Below are 23,631 nucleotides of genomic sequence, written 5' to 3' on the forward strand. Positions count from 1 at the left end.
CATATCTGTTATATGCTAGGCTCGTCAAGTTTAACCTGAGTATTCCGCGTGTGTAACTGTTTTGCACCCGTTGTATTTGAACGTAGAGCCTATCACACCCGATCATCACGTGGTGTCTCAGTGAGAACACTTGTACCTTGATAATTAGTGAGAGATCATCTTATAAAGCTACCGTCTAACTAAGCAAAATAAGATGTATAAAAGATAAAAATCACATGCAATCAAAATATGTGACATGATACGGCCATCATCATCTTGTGCCTTTGATCTCCATCTCCAAAGCATCGTCATGATTTCCATCGTCACCGGCATGACACCATGATCTCCATCATCTTGATCTATATCAATGTGTTGTCACATGGTCGTCTCACCAACAATTGCTGTTGCAACTATTGCTATCGCATAGTGATAAAGTAAAGCAATTATTTGGCGCTTGCATCTTATGCAATAGAGAGACAATCATAATGCTTTTGCCAGTTGCCGATAACTTCACAAAACATGATCATCTTATACAACAACTTATATCTCATCACGTCTTGACCATATCACATCACAACATGCCCTGCAAAAACAAGTTAGACATCCTCTACTTTGTTGTTGCAAGTTTTACGTGGCTGCTACGGGCTGAGCAAGAACCGTTCTTACCTACGCATCAAAACCACAACGATAGTTTGTCAAGTTGGTGTTGTTTTAACCTTCGCAAGGACCGGGCGTAGCCACACTCGGTTCAACCAAAGTTGGAGAAACTGATACCCGCTAGTCACCTGTGTGCATAGCACGGCGGTAAAACCAGTCTCGTGTAAGCGTACGCGTAATGTCGGCCCGGGCCGCTTCATCCAACAATACCGCGGAACCAAAGTATGACATGCTGGTAAGCAGTATGACTTATATCGCCCACAACTCACTTGTGTTCTACTCGTGCATATGACATCTACGCATAAAACCAGGCACGGATGCCACTAATGGGGAACGTAGTAATTTCAAAAAAAATCCTACGCACAAGCAGGATCATGGTGATGCATAGCAAAGAGAGGGGAGAGTGTTGTCTACGTACCCTCGTAGACCGTTCGCAGAAGCATTATATCAACATGGTTGATGTAGTCGTACGTCTTCACGATCCGACCGATCCAAGTACCGAAAGCACGGCACCTCCGAGTTCTGCACACGTTCGGCTCGGTGACGTCCTCGCCTTCTCGATCCAGCAAGAGGGGCGAAGTAGTAAATGAGTTCCGGAAGCACGACGGCGTGGTGACGGTGTTGGTGAAGAACAATTTTCACAGGGCTTCGCCTAAGCACTATGAAAACTATGACGGAGGATAAACTAGAGGGGACGGGGTTTCCGGCACACGGCTTCGTATTTCTTGATGTGTCTTTGGTGCTAGCCCTGCCCCTCTATTTATATGTTGAGCCCTGGGGTCGAAACTTGGAGCAAAAGCCTCCTCAAAGTCGGTTTTGCCCGAAAGGCAAGAGTCCCACTCGGACTCTAGGACCAAACGCCACAATCCTTGGCATCTGGCACAGATGCCATGGGCCTTGGCGTCTGGCCCAGGGCCAGACGCCAGGGTCTCCGGCGTTTGGCCCCCTGGCCTCCGTGAAACTCCTTTTGCACCGACTTATAGCCCCATGGGCCTGACCCCTTGGCCAAACCATATCATCCAATATATGAATCTTTACCTCCGGACCATTCTGGAGCTCCTCGTCATGTCCGTGATCTCATCCGGTAATCCGAACAACATTCGGTCACCAACATAAATAACTCATATAATATTAGATCGTCAACGAACGTTAAGCGTGCGGACCCTACAGGTTCGAGAACTATGTAGACATGACCGAGACACCTCTCTGGTTAATAACCAATAGTGGGACCTGGATGCCCATATTGGCTCCTACATATTCTACGAAGATCTTTATCGGTCAGACCGCATAACAACATATGTTGTTCCCTTTGTCATCGGTATGTTACTTGCCCGAGATTCGATCGTCGGTATCTCAATACCTAGTTCAATCTCGTTGCCGGCAAATCTCTTTACTCGTTCCGTAATACATCATCTGCAACTAACTCATTAGTTGCAATGCTTGCAAGGCTTATAGTGATGTGCATTACCGAGTGGGCCCAGAGATACCTCTCCGACAACCGGAGTGACAAATCCTAATCTCGAAATACGCCAACCCAACAAGTACCTTCGGAGACACCTGTAGAGCACCTTTATAATCACCCAGTTACGTTGTGACATTTGGTGGCACACAAAGTGTTCCTCCGGTAAACGGGAGTTGCATAATCTCATAGTCATAGGAACATGTATAAGTCATGAAGAAAGCAATAGCAACAAACTAAATGATCAAGTGCTAAGCTAACGGAATGGGTCAAGTCAATCACATCATTCTCCTAATGATGTGATACCATTAATCAAATGACAACTCATGTCTATGGTTAGGAAACATAACCATCTTTGATCAACGAGCTAGTCAAGTAGAGGCATACTAGTGACACTCTGTTTGTCTATGTATTCACACATGTATTATGTTTCCAGTTAATACAATTCTAGCATGAATAATGAACATTTATCATGATATAAGGAAATAAATAATAACTTTATTATTGCCTCTAGGGAATATTTCCTTCACATCTTATATGCTCCATGGCGTTCAAAACGTTTTTGAAGTCCCAGTTCTAAGCCGTAAAGCATGGTGCACTAAACTATCAAGTAGTCATCATACCGAGCTGGTCAAACGTTCATAACTTCTACATCTGCTCCTGCAATAGGTCTGTCACCTAGCGATGCATCAACGACATAATTCTTCTATGTAAGAATGAGGATAATCCTCAGATCACGGACCTAGTCCGCATCATTTCTACTATCATCTTTCAACATAGTTTTTCTCTAGGAACATATCAAAAATAGACGGGGAGCTACATCGCGAGTTGTTGATCTACAACATAGTTATGCAAATACTACCAGGACTAAGTTCATGATAAATAAAAGTTCAATTGATCATATTACTTAAGAACTCCCACTTAGATAGACATCCCTCTAGTCATCTAAATGATCATGTGATCCAAATCAACTAAACCATGTCCGATCATCACATGAGATGGAGTAGTTTTCAATGGTGAACATCACTATGTTGATCATATCTACTATATGATTCACGCTGGACCTCTCGGTCTCCAGTGTTCCGAGGCCATATCTGCATATGCTAGGCTCGTCAAGTTTAACCCGAGTATTCTGCGTGTGCAAAACTAGCTTGCACCTGTTGTATGTGAACGTAGAGTTTATCACACCCGATCATCACGTGGTGTCTCAGCATGAAGAACTGTCGCAACGGTGCATCTCAGGGAGAACACTTATACCTTGAAATTTAGTGAGGGATCATCTTATAATGCTACCGACGTACTAAGCAAAATAAGATGAATAAAAGATAAACATCACATGCAATCAAAATATGTGACATGATATGGCCATCATCATCTTGTGCATTTGATCTTCATCTCCAAAGTACCATCATGATCTCCATCATCACCGGCATGACACCATGATCTCCATCATCTTGATCTCTATAAATGTGTCGTCACATGGTCGTCTCGCCAACTATTTCTTTTGCAACTATTGCTATGTATAGTGATAAAGTAAAGCAATTATATGGCGCTTGCATCTTATGCAATAAAGAGACAACCATAAGGCTCCTGCCAGTTGCCGGTAACTTCAACAAAACATGATCATCTCATACAACAAATTATATCTCATCACGTCTTGACCATATCATATCACAACATCCCTGCAAAAACAAGTTAGACGTCCTCTACTTTGTTGTTGCAAGTTTTACGTGGCTGCTACGAGCTGAGAAAGAACCGTTCTTACCTACGCATCAGAAAACCACAACGCGGTATGGTGATTGCTTTTTGATCTTCAGAAAGAACCCTGTTCATTGAATCCGATTCAACTAAAGTTGGAGAAACTGTCACCCACCAGCCACCTGTGTGCGAAGCACGTCGGTAGAACCAGTCTCGCGTAAGCGTACGCGTAATGTCGATCTGAGCCGCTTCATCCAACAATACTGCTGAATCAAGAATCAACTAGTGACAGCAAGCAATATTTATATACCCACGCTCACAACTCCTTTGTGTTCTACTCGTGCATATAACATCTACGCATAGAACTGGCTCAGATGCCACTGTTGGGGAACGTAGTAATTTCAAAAAATTCCTACGCACACGCAAGATCATGGTGATGCATAGCTACAAGAGGGGAGAGTGTTGTCTACGAACCCTCTTAGACCGTAAGCGGAAGCATTATGACAACGTGGTTGATGTAGTCGTACGTCTTCACGATCGACCGATCCTAGTACTGAAAGTACGGCACCTCCGCGATCTGCACACGTTCGGCTCGGTGACATCCCATGAACTCTCGATCCAGCTGAGTGTCAAGGGAGAGCTTTGTCAGTACGACAGCGTGATGACGGTGATGATGGTGCTACCGTCACAGGGCCGTCGCCTAAGCAATACGATGATATGACTGAGGTGGATTATGGTGGAGGGGGCACCGCACACGGCTAAGGGATCAATGATCAACTTGTGTGTCTATGGGTGCCCCCTGGCCACGTATATAAATGATGGAGGGAGGAGGAGGCCGGCCCTCATAGTGCACGCCCAAAGTGTGGAGTCCTACTAGGACTCCCTAGTCCTAGTAGGATTCCACCTCCCATATGGAATAGGAAAAAGGGAAGGCAGAAGGAGAGGGAAGGAAGGGGGCGCCCCCTTTCCCTAGTCCAATTCAGACCAGTCCGTGGGGAAGGGGCGCGGCCACCCTTGAGGCCTTTCTCTCCTTTCCTGTATGGCCCATTAAGACCCAATACGAATTCCCGTAACCCTCTGGTACTCCGAAAAATAATCGAATCACTCAGAACCTTTCCGATGTCCGAATATAGCCTTCCAATATATCGATCCTTATGTCTCGACCATTTCGAGACTCCTCGTTATGTCCCCGATCTCATCCGGGACTCCAAACTACCTTCGGTACATCAAAACACATAAACTCATAATACCGATCGTCATCGAACGTTAAGCGTGCGGACCCTACGGGTTCGAGAACTATGTAGACATGACCGAGACACGTCTCCGGTCAATTACCAATAGCGGAACCTGGCTGTTTATATTGGCTCCCACATATTCTACGAAGATCTTTATCGGTCAAACCGCATAACGATATACGTTGTTCCCTTTGTCATCGGTATGTTACTTGCCCAAGATTCGATCGTCTGTATCTCAATACCTAGTTCAATCTCGTTACCGGCAAGTCTCTTTACTCGTTCCGTAATGCATCATCCTGCAACTAACTCATTAATCACATTGCTTGCAAGGCTTATATTGATGTGCATTACCGAGAGGGCCCAGAGATACCTCTCCGACAATCGGAGTGACAAATCCTAATCTCGATCTATGCCAACTCAACAAACACCATTGGAGACACCTGTAGAGCACCTTTATAATCACCCAGTTACATTGTGACGTTTGGTAGCACACAAAGTGTTCCTCCGGTATTCGGGAGTTGCATAATCTCATAGTCTGAGGAACATGTATAAGTCATGAAGAAAGCAGTAGCATTGAAACTGTAACGATCATAATGCTAAGCTAACGAATGGGTCTTGTCCATCACATCATTCTCCTAATGATGTGATCCCGCTCGTCAAATGACAACACATGTCTATGGTTAGGAAACATAACCATCTTTGATAAACGAACTAGTCAAGTAGAGGCATACTAGGGACACTTTGTTTGTCTATGTATTCACACATGTACTAAGTTTCCGGTTAATACAATTCTAGCATGAATAATAAACATTTATCATGATATAAGAAAATATAAATAACAACTTTATTATTGCCTCTAGGGCATATTTCCTTCACTGCGTGCGTTTGAACCAGATGTGTGCCGACGCTGGGCTGGAGCTCGTTGCGCCGAGTTTGAGGCCGGGGTGGACTGGGTATGAGGCCCAATTCATTACCCAGAGGCCATACGCGAGCACCATGGCCCATGGGCCTTTGCATGTGCTGGTGTTGGACTCTGTGTCCTCCCATGCACGTACTACAATCGCGATCAACAAGATCGCTAGGCCGAGGTTTCCTAAACTGCTTCAGGGTCGCGCTAAGAGGATCCCTCTGCTTTGATCGATCGCATCGGTGATCATGGCGGGTCGTGGGAGGGGATTGCCGCCGCCGCACAAACCTATGCCCCCATCGCAAAAGCCGCCGCCTCCGACGTCGAAGCCTGCCCCGCCACCGTCGGCCAGGGCCGCGCCTTCGCCCAAGGCTGCACCGCCCCTGGCCAAGGCCGCGCCGCCGCCCGCTAGGACTGGCCCGTCTCCGTCCGGGCTTCCTTAGCACCAGTCGCCTCAGCCTCCGCAGCATGTCCAGCAGCAGCAACATCAAGTGCAACAGCAGCAGGTAGTGCGGGACGGCCGACCAAGGGCACCGGACGCGGCTTATCCTACGAGAGGTCGAGGGGCTGACCCTGCCACAGTTGCTGGTGGCGGGTATGCTGGCCGGGATCCTCAGCGTGGGCGTTGGGGCGATGATGGGTACGATGTCTACGGGGAAGGCCAACATCGTGGTTCCTCGTCGACGGGAGGCGGACGTGGGTATGCTTGGCAGAGTGATGGGACCGCAGAAAAACCTTTTTACGGTCCCCCTGGAGGCTTTGTTGAGGGAGTATCTGGCCCAGATTATCGGTAGAAAGGCGGCTATAGAGGTCATCGTGGTGGTCGCGGTGGTCGGAACCGTTATCGCCAACCTCCACCGCCTGTCATTGTGGAGCCGATGGTGTCCTCGGAGGTGGTTGTTTCTGGACAGACGCCAGATTTATCTGGACAGGTTATGGAGGCGGTGATGGCACTGGCTAACGCTGACGTACTTGTGACTGAGCCTGTGCCTACAGGAGCAGCCGGTGCCGCCGACAAGTCTGATGCGGATAAAGATTCCAAGTGGGCTCAAAAAAAGGAAAAGATGTTGTGCTACCGTTGTGGAGAGGGGGCACTTTATTGCTGAGTGCGTGACTGAGTTATGTGATACATGTCTCAAGCCAGCGCATGACACAGGGGAGTGCCCAATTCTACGTGATCAGTTGACGAGTATTACCATCTATGGAGTCTATTGTGCTGAGCTAATGTTCTTTGAGTCTTCTAGCGCGAGGGAGATACCAGAGGATCCCCTGAGCACAACCACGGGGATTGTAAAGGTCACGAAGGGTGATGTGTCTGAGGCGAAGATTATTCACAGGCTCAGTGAGTTAGCTCCAGGTGATTTTCAGTGGGAGCTCTCTCCTCTCGAGGCCAACTCGTATAAGGTTGATTTCCCTACAACAGAGGACTTGGAGCGTCTTTTGAGCTTTGGGTTGTGTAGAGTTCCTGGCACACAGTGCATCCTCGGGTTCCATGAGTGGAAGAGAGTTGAGCCGCAGGGCAAGCCCCTCACTCAGGTTTGGTTGAGATTCTTAGGTGCTCCATCCAAGCTGCTTCAGGATGCTCGGGTTGCTGCTAGCTTGGGGATTCTGGTCGGGAAAACTAAGAAGGTGGACATGGCCTTCACCCGAGCTAATGGGGTGGCCTGACTGTTGGTGAGTGTTCTCGATATCGAGATCATGCCTAACGTGGTTAAGTGGACTTATAGGGGTCAGGTATTTAACCTTAAGATCGAGTTTGAGGATACAGATCTTTTTGCTGAGGCTTTGGCTGGGACGAATGTGGATATGCATGATAGGAATGATGGATCAGGTCACACGGAAGCGCGAGGGGATGATGTTGGGCATGAGTCATCCAACGGCCCGAGTGCTACATCGCAGACGCCTGGGACTGGGGCTGCTTCTTCAGCTACGGTGCCGATGAACACTCTGAGATTCGGTTCGTTCAAGCCAGCTTCTACTCCTCCTAGGTTATGGAGCGGTCGAGTGGAGTCTGATAGCATGCTAGAGTGCACGCTTCCTCCCTTGGATTTTCTTGTGGCTGATGGTCCTGTTGATGGGAGCATGGAGACGTCTTCTCCTCTGATGACGTTGGTCGAGGGGGGAGGACCGTGGGCAGGTGGCCCCTTGCTCCCCTTCTCCATTGACGTCGATCGAGGGGGAGGATCATGGGTAGGTGGCCCCTCGTCCCCCTTCTCATTCCGGTGATTTGCCACAGATGAGGACTACGGCGAAGGTGTCTATGGTGTCGATCGGCGACATGAACGCTTTGGGTGGGGGCCTGGGCAGGAGGCCTCGACCCCCTCCTCTCATGCAGTGGTAGGGCGAGGGACGCGGCAGGAGGCCTCGGTTCCTTTCTCTCCTGCAGTTATCAGGGCGGCCGCGCCTGCGGCGTCTGCTGGGGGGCGTGGGTAGGTGGCCCAGAGCTCTCCTCCCCCGCAGTCGCCGGTGCCGGTGCCTGCGTCTCTTAGCGCCTCTCTGGGTGATATAGCCTGTCCACACGTTGGGGGTGGGGCTGGAGGCCTCGTCCCTAACAGGGCCACTCGGGAGGAGGTCATCGCGTTTGGAGGCATCCCGGATCCTGTTTCTGAGGGGCGGCGGATGAGCTCCCATCTCCAGGACCAGCCGGATGTTGATGACATGCAGTTGAGGTGCGCCAAGAGGGCGGCCAAGCTTCGTGATACTGAGGTCACTATTGGTATGTCGGTCAACACTTCCAACTCCATTCTGCATTTTTCTAATGATGAAATTATCTATAATGCAAATCAGTTAGGAGTTTCACTAGGTAGTAATGATAGTGAAATATCTAATTCTGTTAATGATCTCCTGGATCTTGAAGCGGATCGCGCTTTGGATATGATTTGCAACTTAGCAGCTGTTAAACCTATGAATGATTCCGATATTGATGCGTTGGGAGTCAGGGTGTTAGATACTCTCTGTGCAGATATTGACCCATCCCTTCCTGAGACTGAAGAGGATGAGGACTCTATACCTCTTGGAGATGGTGAACCCATTGAGGATCAGAGTGTTAGGTCCATGGAACCTGGTTATGAGGATCGGGTGGAGGATCATGACAGACCTAAGCGTAAGTGGAAGCGCAAGATTTATCCAGCTTTGGCAGTGCGTAGAAGTGCTAGGATCCGTACGACCAAAAAATTCATGATGAGTTATGAGAGGATTTTTTTGGAATAGTAGAGGTCGGGGAGACTTGGCTAAAAGAAGATTTCTAGCAGATGCTTCTATTGACCATAGGTTGGATTGTATCGCCCTGTCTGAAACAGGTAGGGGTAATTTTTCCGCACAATTCCTAAATACGTTATCGGGAGGTGTCGAGTTTGATTGGCACTGCCTACCCTCGAGAGGAAGATCGGGCGGCATTTTACTTGGGGTTAGATGCGAGACTTTGGAAGTCCGTAGTGTGGTTATGGGAGATTTTGCCATCAAGTTTCGGGTCAGATCGAAGACCGATGGGTCCTTGGGCATTGGTGGCGGTATATGGGGCCGCACAGCCAGAACTCAAACCAGATTTTTTTGGTAGATCTGGTTCGTATTTGCGGGTCCGAGCAGCTTCCAATCTTAGTTGGGGTGACTTCAATATTATTAGACACAGAGACGAAAAGAACAATGATAATTTTGACGGCAGGTGGTCGTTCATGTTTAATACCATTATTGAAAGCTTGGATCTGAGAGAGATAGAGCTTTCTGGTAGAAAATTCACATGGGCTAATACCTTGCCAACCTCTACGTTTGAGAAGCTAGATCGTGTCCTCGCGAGTGTTGACTGGGAACCGAAGTTTCCTCTGGTAACAGTCCAGGCGTTACCACGCGGAATCTCGGACCACACCCCTTTACTGATTGACTCTGGTGAGGCAACGCATGTGGGGAATAAAAATACTTTCTCTTTCGAATTAGCATGGTTTGAGAGAGAAGGTTTCTTCGACCTAATAGACCGGGAATGGGCTAAAGAGATAGGAGGGAGGACCTCTATTGAGAGATGGCAGAATAAGATAAGACATTTGAGAAGTTTCTTGCGTGGATGGGCTAAGCATCTTAGTGGGATTTATAAGGTTGAAAAGGAAAGACTCCTTACTCTTATTCAGGCCTTAGATGTAAAAGCCGAGTCCACAATCCTAGAATCCACAGAACTTCATGCTAAAGTAGATGCGGAGATGAGATTGAAAGAACTCCTGCGAGAAGAGGAATTGAAGTGGGCATTGCGGGCTAAGGTTCGCAAAGTTGTCCAAGGGGACACCAATACTCAATTCTTTCATATGATAGCTAACGGCAAGCATAGAAAGAAAAGAATATTTCAGCTTGAGCAAGATGAGGGGATGATCTTAGGGCAGGAAAACCTAAAATTATACATTACCAACTACTATAAGCAGTTTTTTGGGCCGCCGGAGGATAATTTTGTGTCCCTGTATGAGTCAAGGATTGAGGATGTCCCTCAACTAGCTGCGGATGAGAATGAAATTTTGACTGCACCGTTCTCGGAGAAAGAGGTGTTTGAAGCTATTTCTCATATAAAGAACAATGAAGCTCCGGGGCCAGATGGATTCCTAGCGGAGTTTTATAAAAAATATGCTGGCATATTATTAAGGGGGATTTGCTGCCGATGTTCCATGATTTATTCTCTGGACAACTTCAGTTGTTTCATCTAAATTTTAGAACTATTACTTTGCTTCCTAAGAAAACAGAGACCGTGCGAATTGAGCAGTTCAGGCCGATCTGCCTTCTTAATGTAAGTTTCAAAATCTTCACCAAGGTTGGGACAAATAGACTCACGCAGATTGCGCACTTTGTGGTGCAGCCGTCCCAAACTGCTTTCATGCCGGACAGAAACATCCTAGAAGGGGTTGTGGTCCTTCATGAAACACTCCATAAAATTCATACGAAAAAACTAGACGGGGTTGTTTTCAAAGTGGATTTCAAAAAGGCGTACGACAAAGTCAAATGGCCATTTCTTCAACAGGCCTTGCGTATGAAAGGTTTTGATCAAGCCTGGAGACAATAGGTAGAGTCTTTCACACAAAAAGGGGGTGTTGGAATTAGAGTAAATGATGACATTGGTCACTATTTTCAAACACTTAAAGGCATGAGACAAGGAGATTCGATGTCACCTATTATGTTCAACATTGTGGTTGACATGTTGACGATTCTAATAGGAAGGGCCAAGGATGTTGGTCAAGTAGGGAGGCTAGTACATCATCTAGTTGATGGAGGTGTATCTGTCCTACAGTATGCCGATGATACTATCATCTTTATGGAGCATGACTTGGCTAAAGCGAGAAACATGAAGCTGGTGTTTTGCTTATTTGAACAATTGATCGGATTAAAGATTAATTTCCACAAGAGCGAATTGTTCTATTTTGGAAGAGCCAATGAGGAACAAGAGGCATATAAGCAATTGTTCGGATGTGAATTGGGGGCTTTACCTTTCACTTATTTGGGTATACCAATTCACCATCGTAAGCTAACAAACAGAGAATAGAAGAACATTGAGGATCGTTTTGAGAAGAAACTGGGATGCTGGCAGGGCAAACTGATGTCATATGGGGGCCGTTTAATTCTCATTAATTCGGTTCTCACAAGCATGCCCATGTTTCTTCCGTCTTTTTCGAGGTTCCAGTTGGAGTTCGGAAAAGACTTGATTTCTATCACTCCCGCTTCTTCTGGCAAAGTGATGACCTCAAGAGGAAGTATAGACTCACTAAATGGGAAATTATTTGTCGACCGAAGGACCAAGGGGGTCTCGGTATCGAAAATCTTGAGGTGAAGAACAAATGTCTTCTCAGCAAGTGGGTGTATAAGCTATCTAGTGAGACCGGGGCTACATGGGCACAGATTCTGCGTAATAAGTACCTTCATTCCAAAACTTTATCCTAGGTGACAGTGAGGCCGATGGATTCGCCTTTCTAGAAAGGACTGATGAGAGTTAAATCAGTCTTTTTTAATCGGACGAAGTTTGTTGTTGGGAACGATACTTCTACGAGATTCTGGGAGGATACATGGCTAGGGGATACGCCCCTCGCGCTTCAATATCCTTCTCTCTATAGCATTGTTCAACGGAGAGATGCAACCATTGAGACAGTATGCCAGTCCACGCCTCTTAATATTCACTTCAGGAGAGCGCTAGCCGGAAACCGTTGGGAAGCTTGGCTCCATCTTGTGAGAAGATTGATGGATGTTCAACTAACTCAACGATCCGATCAGTTGTGTTGGAAGCTAACTAGGAATGGAGAGTTTACGGTTAAATCCATGTATTTGGATGTTATTAATTCTAGCTCTATTCCTAATTCGAAACATGTTTGGCATGTCAAAGTTCCCATGAAAATTAAAGTGTTTATGTGGTTTGTACACAAACAAGTCATTTTAACTAAGGATAACTTGATAAAACGCAACTGGAATGGATCCACTAGATGTAGCTTTTGTGATCGGGATGAATTCATCAAACACCTCTTTCTTGATTGCCCCTTGCAAAAATTCTTTGGCAGTCTGTGCACATAGCCTTTAATATTACTCCTCCGAATAATATCAACACGTTATTTGGGACGTGGCTTGATGGGTTGAGCTCCAAACAGCGAGACACATTCGCGTAGGAGTATGTGCTTTACTATGGGCTATCTGGAATTGCAGAAATGATTTGGTCTTTAACAGAACAACAAATACTCATTTTTTGCAGATTATCTTCCGAGCCACTGCGTTGATCCGTATGTGATCGCTACTCACTCAGACGGAGGCCAGGGAGCGTTTGGTTACTGGATCTATCCAATGGGAGATGATAGCACGGGATATTTTCAACCAGTTTGGATGGCAGTCATGTAATAGGATAGGCAATTAGTTTTCCTATCTTTATCTTGCTAGCCGGTTGTGGTTTTATTTTTGTTCTTTTGCTCTTTGTGAGCATTTTTTGTACTTTATTGAGACTTTAAGACTATCGTCGAACTATTTTGCTTGGTAATAAAGGTGGCCATATGCATCGTTCTGATGCAGAGGCCGGGATACCCCTTTTCGAAAAAATGTATAGATTTCTTGTTCGAGTGTTCACTTTTTTTATTCAGTTAACTAATTCAATGTGAGTTAAAAGAAACTTAGTAGCTCAATTGTCGATTTGTCTTGTGTGATGTAGGCAATGCAGCTTGATCCTGATGATGCAGTCTTGTTCTCAGACAGGAGCCTTTGTTGGCTTAACATGGGGAATGGAAGAAAGGCTTTGCTAGATGCTAATAAATGCAGAAAAATGCGGCCTCACTGGCCAAAAGCTTGTCAACGGCAGGGTGAAGCTCTGATGCTACTGAAGGTTACATAGAGGATATGGCTGGCTGCTTTCTCTTGGTATTGCAAATTGTTTATGATTGCTCCCTTGGTCTTTTATCATCAGGACTATGAGGATGCAAGTGAACGGCTCTTGGATGGACTCAAATTGGACCCAGTGGACAGTGATATCGAGGATGCATTACGGTAAAACCCATCTGCCTCTTTGGTTACACTAATGCCTTTTAACGACTGGCTGCCCGTGTTTCAGCACATCTCAAGCACAGTATTAGTTAAATGTTGAACACTTACGTATGCTGTAAGTACATGCATGTGACCTTGTCATGAGACTGTTGGGAACTTGTGAAGATATCGACTATAGCTACGTTCTATTTTGTGCTTGTTAGGATTTCGGAATGCCACTTTATACTGTTATCAATGCCAATGCCATCTCTTGCCATACACCAACCTACCCTGACGTATAGTAACTCCGTAATCTGCCCTTGAGTAGTATTTGACTGATATTTAGAAAGAGGCATGCATGTCATATTCACTATCAATATATACTGTCGTGCAATGGCCAGACGTAACTATGCAATTTCAAATATCTGATACTTCTCCTTGGAATATCCAGGGAAGCTATGAAGTCGTTGAGGACGTCTCGGAGCACGAAAGCCAAGTGACTATTTGGGTGTTGCAGGGAAATCAGTTGAAGACTTGAAACAGCTCAGGAGTTTCTTCATTTGCGCAGAGACTGAATTCCTTTATTAGAGAGTAAAAGTAAAGCGACGTGTCTGATGGGAGTATTGTCTACCCCTTTGCAACAGCCGTGAGTCCAGATTGAAAGAAAGAAACGCAGGTGCGACAAGCACCTGTTGCCATCAACTCTCGAGTCTTCGTATCGTCTCATGTAGGTGTGTTTCGTGGCTCTGGCCGGTACTAGTATGCTTCCTCTGACGGACTTCGTCCCTTCATTGTAGTGACGAAATTATCAGCCGTTTCTGAACTTCCAAGGATTTCCGCCTCCAGATTTTACTGAATGCTGATCAGCTGAAACTGTACAGTCCAGGCCGGCAACCGGAACCGAACAACTACAAAGTTTCGCTCTCGATTTTTTTCACTATCACGTTTCTTCTCTTTCAGTTACCGCTTGTACTTGTAGTACGCCATTTGAGTGGATGAAGAAATTAACGTACCAGCTCACTCTATTGATGTAGTGATCTAAAAGGTCTTGTATTTGTTTACAGAGGGAGTTACATAAAGAGTAGGCCGCAAGGTGTGTGCACACGCCATGACCAATAGATAATTGGAGATGTTGCAAAACACGTTGCCCATTTTGATTATAGGAAAGTCGTCGTCACATGGATGCCTCACTCCTTTTGTTGCTGTACCCGTTAAAATAATGACACTCGTTAAGAAAAACTTAGACGTAAAACAGGATATAAACATGTGTGTTTTTTTAGAAAATGAGGAATACCTCCGGCATCTGCATCTGGACGATGCATACGGCCAATTTATTAATTATTAATACAAGACCTTACAAAATCGTACAACAGTAAGACCAAAGCCACCATCTTCGCAACCTCTGTCGCTACTCCTATCTAACTGATGAAGGGGCGCTGATGGTCTGGGCCTAATACCAAACGGACCTCGTAACCAAACCTAACATCTAAGACCTGAGGTCCCACCCATGACGCCTGCCGGGTATGGGCACCCACCAGTCCGGCGTGCTCCTCAACCAGGACGCCTGCCGGGTATGAGGCCGCCACAGCCACCTGTCACATATCCATCTTTAGAGCTGTACTGTTGCATTGGCCTTGCCGGTCTCGCTGCCACCGACGCCAGACAGCGTCGACCTCCTGCGTGTGTCTGTCACCACATATCTGACGCCAAGCCTCCGCTGCTCCATGCCGCCAAGAGCCGCCGCCAAGAATATGTAGAATGAAACACCGCTCCACCGAAAGGGAGGCAGCACACCCCCACCCCTCACCTGCAGACCCCTCCATCCGATCCCAATGTCCTTAGCGTCGCCTCCAGGAAGGTTACGGTGCACGGGGCGCCGCCGACGCCCAATCTGCATCGGATCTTGGGCTTTCACCCGGACATGGGTCGGAGTGGAGAGATGGTGCCCTCAGCAGCGCCCCCAAGGAGGAAAGCGGCGCCAAAAAACGGCGTCGCCGCTGCCGGCCAGCCAAGGCGGCCAAGGTTTCTCCCGGACACCGATTTGCTCCACCAGAACACACCGAAGTTGGATCCGGCAAGATCCAAACCGAACCGGGGACTGGGAAGGGATGCATGGAAGGGAAGGGGGGCAATACCTCCAGATCTGGCATGCCTGCGGCTCGCCGTCCTCACGGCCGAACCCTCATGCATGTGTTTGTAAGAGGTATGGAAAACACCGGCTAGTTAGGCTGCTACCAAATCAAATCAAATCGAGGTACTGGCCTTTTTACAGCCATAATGAAATATGCCTCTTTGACAAAAAAAAATAAAAAAAAACATTTGAGATATGCCTCTTCAGCCATAGATGTTTTCTTTTTCGCCTAACCCTTGTAAAAGAATGAACTGAGCCCGGGTAAATGGTATGCAATTTCCAGCATCAGGTAGATTCTTTTTCTTAACAGATCGTTCGCACGTCACCGGTTTTCCGGCGGCAGAATGATCAAACCTTCAGAAAACTCGGATCATGCTGCAGCCTTACAAGCATTTACAGGGTTTGGCATAAACACTCACAACCAGCTTTATTGGCTATATACTACTCCCTCTGAACCGAAATAGTTGTCGCTGGAGTAGCTGAATTCAGCTACTCCAGCGACAACTATTTCGGTACAGAGGGAGTACACAATAATCTAATGGAAGTTCTATGTACCTGCTGCATACGGAGTGTACCCGCAGTTTGGCACGATGCAAACTATCTACACTAGTGATACTGTCAAACAAGTACGATGCAGCAGACTGCATTCTCTGATCTACTAGGGTTGACTCAAGTCACTCAGCTATGGTACATACAGTTACACTCACCGCAAAAGCAACTGGGATAAATGAAGAGCGTGTGGATCAGCAAGCGGTTCGCAAGAGATGCCGGATGCAGCAGTGAAGCTCCAGCCTGACACTTGGAAATCCTACTGGTGAAGGTGTACCCGCGGTAGCGCCGGGCTAGCAAGTAGTTGTCCTCAGAAATGCAGATTTTGCAGAAACCTCTATCGGTCTCCAGATTATGCTCTCAAGCTTGCTGCATAAGTTCTTGTAGAACTGCCATGAGTATAGCATAAAGTTAGCACGCACTGAGGACAGATAAGATGGCAGAGTGAAAAAATAACTCCCTTAAATTATTAGTAATTTGATTAAAAAAATAGCTCAAATTTTCCGAACTTTTCTATGATATCAAGAAGCTCTAACTCATAGCGATGGTTTTGATTTTGGACAAACTTAAAGCCTATGTTCCAACCACTAATGAGCATCCAACTTCTCATAGCATGAAATTTACAAGTGACTTATATTTTTCGTGGCAAATTTATGTTTGGTGAGTAATTAAAAACATCAAGTTTAGTGTATTTTACAACTAAAGACATTTTCCCTAACTATGACAGCTATCTGCTGATACTCATCAAGTTTCAAAATCTTATGTTCCAACCACAACAGTGCCCCAAAAAATTCCAACAGGATACATGATGTGATGTGAAAATAACAAACCCTGTGGTATTCCAGAGAGTCACCAGCAACCTTTCGAACATCCACCATAAATAGAGAAGGAGCGACTTCAAATATCTGAAAATAATGCACTCGAAATCATGAGAATACATGTGAGATGTTATTGCTGAACAAATTACAAAACTGAAGCGCTTGATAAATCACCTCTAGAACAACAGCAAATGGGCTCATTTTGTTTGATGATACTCCTTCAAGACGCAACTACAGTCCAGTTAACAATATGTGTCAATACATTATCAAGATTAACAAAAGATAAATATTTTCCTAGAGTTGTTCACTGAAGCAGTTTTCCCACAATTACCTTGTAATTCTGGGAATGCACCTTGAGACCCATGGAATCAGCAACAACTTCAATTGTAGCAGCTATAGTCTTTGCTGGTTTCCTTGAGACGAAGCGAGTTTGGCGTTTGACATACTCCTGTAAACAGAAAATCCATCATTGCGGCTTCTACAGCTACATGAATTGATGAATAGTTTACGCCACAAAAGATAGAAAAAGAGATGATATAAAATAATATGTCACTTATCCATGAGCATTGCAGTTATGCATAATTGTACATAGCAAACATTAAAGGAAGATAATAGAGAAATCCAAACAAAGGGTTCTCAAAAAAAATTCCAAACAAAGAGCAGTTTTAACATGGACGTAAGAAGGCAAGAGTTACTTAGACCCGCTACTTAATGAAATCAATGGCTCAGATCTATTATATACTCTTAACTCTCATGTGAAAAGAGGAGGTAAGAGGGACAATGTTAAAATTTGCCATTCTGAATATATGGTTGAAGTGTTCAAATACTTTGGCAGTAAACAGCCGCGACATAAATACTATGGAAATTAGTATGAAATGTGGGACCAACAAGTGCTTAAATCTACATATACCATGCAGGTCCCAAATAACTGATAATACCAAGACCAATTGAAAACACAGAGCGGGTTCTTCCTTAAAGTATGTATAAAACAGCAATACTAAATACTGACAATCCTCTTCCTGTCAACTCTCAAGCCTAACATCACAGGAGTTGGGGGAACATTACAAGTTACCACCTGAGACCAAATGGCATAAGAAAGTGCTGCTAAAAACATTAATGAGGAAAAAAGCTGAACAGATCAAATCTCTACATAATCTTTACCCAGCAAAGCATTGAACTTATTGTGCTAATCATACCGCAAATAAACATTCAACCATGCTGACTAAAGAAACTAACGAAATTACCTGTTGTCTATCAAATAATGATGAAAGATTTAAACCTTGAGATAGGGTAATCATCTCAAAGGCATTCATCATAAGAGGACCACCGTCATTACGAGTAACTTGCTCAGATACATACTTGTCCTGAAGCAAGAAATATTAAAAGTTAACTTAGACCCTGAACAAGGAGAAAAATAAATATATAAAACATCACTATGCACCAAAACAATACTTTATCCACAAACCTCGATATTATCAAAAGCAGCCTGTACATCATCCAGACTGACGTTTTCATCTTCACCATGTCTAACGCCTACATAATTCTTGCTAAACCATGTGTCTGCCTTCATTTCTTTAATAGTCATACGCTGCAAAATAGTGTGAAAGCCTAAGAAACCATAGGCAGCAATTTAAAAATCTAGATAGATGAAATACTCCATGCTGCTGAACTAGATTTACAGGTTAGGTTCTAGTTAACAAATTTCTCACATATATGTATATGACATTTACTTAACATATGATAACACTGATATGAAAAATGGAGATAGTGACACTAACATAACTAATTGATGACCACAACTCTGGCAGCTTCAACTCAAATGATACTTCGTCGTAACTGCTAAATGTTGCTAGATGATGCAATGCCACAACCTCATGCCTGCACTTACAGTTTTTGGATTTGGATCAAGTATTCTCTGGATCAATGACTTGGCTCCTTGAGAGAACCAATCTGGGCATGAAAAGTGAGCTGCAGTTATCTTCGAATTTGACAAACAAACATGTTAGCTTGAAAATATGAGCAAAATCATCTTGTATCTATTAAATGTCAACAATTTGGGGAGAATAAGATCCATGAGGACCATCACACTGTTAAAGAAGCCAGTACCTTATCATACAAGGTTGGAAGATCATTTTCTTCAAAGGGAAGGTACCCAGCCATTAAAACGTAAAGAATGACACCACATGACCAAATATCTGCTGCAGATCCATCATAGCCACCATCGCTAAGCACCTAAACAGTGATCCAAGTTTAAGTCCAGAACATATATGTACTTAAAGCTCTAATTTCATATGCACAAATGGTCCAAGATGCCGACGCTGACATCTCCATAGACTACTTTAAAGTTTAGATAATTACAATAATTAATTATAGTATGAACATGGTAAACACGATGGATAATGGCCATAAGTTAACTTCTGAAATACAGCTAAAAGTGAGGATTTGATCACCGAAAAGAACTAATAGACAAACTGACTGCAAGATAGGCAGAAGTGCAAATGATAGATACAAAAAATAACAGATGATGTTTCTTACAGTCTTATAGGCATCTTGTAATCTTAAATGATTTATATTAAAAACATAAAAAGGGAGAAGGACAGGATACAAAAATAACAGATGATGTTTCTTACAGTCTTATAGGCATCTTGTAATCTTAAATGATTTATATTAAAAACATAAAAAGGGAGAAGGACAGGAGTCATATTTCTGTACAAAATTTACAGGAAAAGGGAGGACATTCAGTAGAACGGAATTCAAAAGTCAATTTGTGTATAGGTTGTTTAGTTTTTGAAAAAAAAACATTGCATACCTCAGGAGCAACATAATTCGGGGTGCCACATGTTGTGTGAAGAAAGCCCTAGAACCCCTCCAAAAATAGTAATCTTAATCAGCACACTGAAGTATAAGTATGGATTGTTAGAAAAGAAATCCCTGAACTCACGTTTTTGGACAGTGAGCTAAGTCCGAAATCAGAAACTTTTAAGTTCCCGCGTGAATCAAGAAGCAGGTTTTCAGGCTACAGAACGAGATTCAAATTGTCAAACATGAGAAAATGCAATTAGTCAATAACAGAACAGCAAGTGACACATGCACCTCTTATTTAGAACAGACCTTCAGATCTCTATGATAGACACCTTTACTATGGCAATAGTTAATGGCATCAATAAGCTGCTGGAAATACTTCCTAGCCTCATTTTCACGAAGCTTCCCTTGGCGGGCCTACAGATATTTGATATTGACAAAGGTTAATATTTGGATAAAAGACACAATAGTAATCAAGAAATACGTCTACACTCAGCACGTAAACCGCAGAGATCCTGAAACATTTATATTATATTGATCCTATAACATTACTGTTTGGCAATGAATTTGTCACAACTCTCCAATAAATTGCATATAACCTCCGCATTTTTACTTGCTGTATTGTACAAGCATCTTCCACATACACAAATACATATGCAGGAAAGTTTCCTTCTATTGGCTGTTGGGAGCATATAAGGGCTTTATCCAGCATTTAAGTTAACGCTTACTAAGCAGCAAGTTTCTGATATATGTGGCACCATCAGGATCAACATATGGTTTGCCTCGGTTTAAGCAGGGCCGGGGATCTTCATAACTCTAAGAGCATCTCCAACAGGTGCGGCAAAAGGCGCGCCCGCGCGGTAAAATTTGGTTTTAGCGCGCGCCGGCTGGTTCCGTGCGCTCCAGTGGTGAAGGGAACTTACCGCGCGCGGGAGAAAGCGGCACGCGGCGCGGTAGATTTGGCGCGCCGCTTCGCGCGCGCCTATAAAATGCCGCGCTCGCCACGCGCACAGACACAGCCACGCGCCCTCCCCTCGCAACCTCGCCGCTTCGCCGCTTTCCGCGTCACCATCGCGCCACCATGCCGCCGCGCCGCCGGGGTTTTTCGGGCTACCGCGGCGTCCGCGAGCGCCCCAACGGCTAGTACTCCGCCGAGATCCGGTCCGGCGACGTCCGGCTCGGCCTCAGGTTGTTCCGGAGCGCGTACGAGGCGGCCCGCGCGTACGACGCGGCGGCGTGGCGCTTGGATAGGCCCCGGTCGCAGATGAACTTTCGGGACGTCTTCACGCGCGAGCAGGCGCAGCGCGTCGCCCCTCCGCCGCGTCTCATCACTAACATGGACCGTGCCGACCACGCTCGGCGCTGCCGCCGCCTCCTCATCGCCGAGGAGGACGAGCGAGCCATGGCGGAGTGGCGCCGTCGCCACCCGGAGGACGTCGCCGACGAGCGTGCCTACTGGGCGGAGAGGACGGCAAGGCGCCGCGCGGAGCGGGCGGACCGGCGTCGGTGGAAGGCATTGGCGAATGCGCGGTGCGATATCGTTGAAGCAGGTGGGAGGTCGATCTTCACGTCAGACGATGAACGTTGGGACGACATATGGCTCGATACCTCGGACAACACCGACGAGGATGATGATGATGGTAGCGACTTGGAGTAGTTTCTATCTATGTATGCCGTAGTAGTTTCTATCTAGTTGCACCGTAGTTCTATCTATCTATGCTTTCGAACTATCTATCTAGTTGCACCGATGTAAAATACCTTTGTATCGTTTTTTATCTATGCAATTTATCATTTTTTATTATCTTAATATTTATCTATGCTTCCGAAAATGTTGTAAAAATGAGCGCGCGTGCTGCATTTTTGCGCGCTGCTAGAGCGGCGCGCGCGCTGCATCTTAGCGCGGCTGCTGGAGTCAGCGCTGCTCGCCGCGCCAAATCAGGCGATGGACGCGCGGCAAAGCTGTTTTTTGCGCGCGGCGCGTTCGGCGCCTGTTGGAGATGCTCTAAGAACATAAACGTAAATGAATTGTGTGTACATGGTTTGCAATAAAGCTGAAGTTGGTCAACTAGTAATCACAAAATATGATCACCATATAGATCTGTTAAAAGTGCACTATGAGTAATTAAGATAGATGTAATTTTTATTATTTCTGGTATTCATTGTACTGCCATGATTGAAGATGAATAGATAGTCAGTTTTCTCGCAAAAAGAAAAGTACTCAACATGTAGACCACAGGTTTCGTACTATTTTATCGAACAGCTCGCCTCCGGTGATAAGCTCCATGATTATGTATATCTTTGTCTGTCCAGCTAGAACCTACAACATGGTCAAAATGCTAGTAATGAAAATCTAAACTGGTAAGACAGAAGGATAAAATAAGTAACAGAACAATTTTAGCAAGGCAAATTTGTATAGAGAAAATAGAAAGCAGACGCCCGTATTACCTCGTTTAGCCTGATGATGTTGGGGTGTCTTACAATCTTCATTATTGATATCTCCTTTTTTATCTGTCAAGAAGCATGAGACGTAAGCTCACATTGAAATGAAGGTGTAAACTTTCCTGAAGCAGATCCTTGATGCAAATCTAGTAAAGAAGACTGTTTCTTCGGAGAGAAATTTGAAGTGGTCGCTGTTAGCTACTCCTATTTATTAACTCTGATGACAGCTACTGCGCACAACTTGTTCGTGCTACTCTGTGATACGTGCTGTTCTGCTTCTGCGGGCATATTCCACCCGCACCGGAACTCCCGACCTTTTTCCTCGCCCAAAAGCGCACGGAATATACAACGAATCATCCAAATTGGTACTAAATTGCTTGCTTGGATCAAAGCTGAGACGGGGAGGGGAAGGGGGGAGCAGGAGGAGTTTGATCTGGATACCTGTTGCAGCATCCGGTTGTTGAGGATGGTGGCCTTGTCGAGCACCTTCATGGCGACGGGGGCGCCCGTGTCGGCGTCGACCGCGAACTTCACCTTGGCGAACGACCCCTGCCCGATGGTCCGCCCCACCTCGTACCGCCCAACAAGCTTCTTCCTGGCCGCGCCCGCCATTTCCCTGGAGCCCCTCAAAGCTCCCGGCCTCGCGCCACGCTGCCGGGCTCGGCCCCCCTCGGCCGTCGGTCGGGTTTGGAGAGAGCGCGCGCTCCGCTACGCTGCGCCGGCCGTGCGTGCGAGGGAGTGAGTGTGATTCGGGTTCGGTGGTGCGCGCGCGCCGCAACCGCGATGCGATGGTTTTTATGGGAGGACGCGAGCGCGGGGATGGATAAAACGTCGGAGTGCCGCCGTCCGTGGTTCAGCTTTTTAACCTTTTCTTTTGCCAGATCTCAGTCGATTGAGTCACTGAGATTTAATCAAATCTCAGCAAGTGACATAACATGATAGAGAGAAAAAAAAAAGGCTGAAAAGAAATTTTTTGCATGGATCTAAAATGTAAGATCTCATAAATATAGTATTGACTGAGACTTAAGAAGTTTCAGTTGACTGAGACTTCGCAAGACTTTTAAAAAAAAAAAGAGGATAACCCGGCCTCTGCATCAGAGTGATGCATGCAGCCATGTTCATCTTTTTAACTGTGAGGAGAACTCCCTTTTAAAGCATTTTATTTATTACTACTTCCCATAATTAAAGAAAAATACAGTTTTTTTGAAACGTCAAGAAAAATACCACAGTTTAGTTCACCTTTCCTTTCTGTCTTGGAATTTAGCGGCGTGTAGAGTTGTATATTTGCCTATTTTTTGCCTTTAGCGGTCGCGTAAGGCTAGAATGGAAAGCACAAAAATTGATATTTGTGATTCTATTTATGTTTATCAATAAGATACATGGTGAAGAAGAACCTTCACCTCATCCTGGCCTCCGTCGTTGTTCTCTAGGCGACCAAATGAGAACCGAAAACCCTAGTTTTCATTGTCTTTCCTCATCTCTTATTCGTCCTTTTTTTGTTG

At 45.4% G+C, this 23,631-nt stretch overlaps 1 protein-coding gene and 1 pseudogene across 2 annotated transcripts; one reads left to right on the plus strand and one right to left on the minus strand.

The window, feature by feature from the left end:
* LOC123153475 (uncharacterized) overlaps nt 1–13,890 on the plus strand; it is an 84,861-nt pseudogene extending 70,971 nt beyond the window's left edge.
* A 1,895-nt stretch (nt 13,891–15,785) lies between these two features.
* LOC123148199 (CBL-interacting protein kinase 24) lies at nt 15,786–22,944 on the minus strand. 2 transcript variants are annotated; one of them, XM_044567563.1, is made up of 14 exons: nt 22,571–22,944; nt 22,136–22,198; nt 21,936–22,007; nt 20,000–20,107; nt 19,830–19,904; nt 19,698–19,745; nt 18,995–19,120; nt 18,777–18,866; nt 18,354–18,476; nt 18,133–18,252; nt 17,220–17,336; nt 17,063–17,119; nt 16,931–16,975; nt 15,786–16,459 (listed from the first exon to the last, which is right to left on the minus strand). In XM_044567563.1, the coding sequence occupies exons 1-14, from the start codon at nt 22,739–22,741 to the stop codon at nt 16,364–16,366; spliced, it is 1,311 nt and encodes a 436-aa protein (XP_044423498.1). In that variant the 5' UTR covers nt 22,742–22,944; the 3' UTR covers nt 15,786–16,363. The 2 variants fall into 2 exon arrangements, with proteins under 2 accessions (XP_044423498.1, XP_044423497.1); XM_044567562.1 differs by having other exon boundaries at nt 16,901–16,975; nt 22,571–22,941.
* Nucleotides 22,945–23,631: the final 687 nt, after the last annotated feature.

Source organism: Triticum aestivum, chromosome 7A (genome assembly GCF_018294505.1).
Source record: "Triticum aestivum cultivar Chinese Spring chromosome 7A, IWGSC CS RefSeq v2.1, whole genome shotgun sequence".
NCBI lineage: Eukaryota > Viridiplantae > Streptophyta > Magnoliopsida > Poales > Poaceae > Triticum > Triticum aestivum.

What these genes read in the sequence shown, in the direction of transcription:
- LOC123148199 (XM_044567562.1), bottom strand. Translation starts at nt 22,741, where the DNA reads ATGGCGGGCGCGGCCAGGAAGAAGCTTGTTGGGCGGTACGAGGTGGGG. An exon ending in ACATCATCAGGCTAAACGAG is followed by an intron (nt 22,008 to 22,135) that starts GTAATACGGGCG and finishes ACCATGTTGTAG; the next exon opens with GTTCTAGCTGGACAGACAAA. An exon ending in TTGATCCAAATCCAAAAACT is followed by an intron (nt 18,477 to 18,776) that starts GTAAGTGCAGGC and finishes ACTATTTTGCAG; the next exon opens with CGTATGACTATTAAAGAAAT.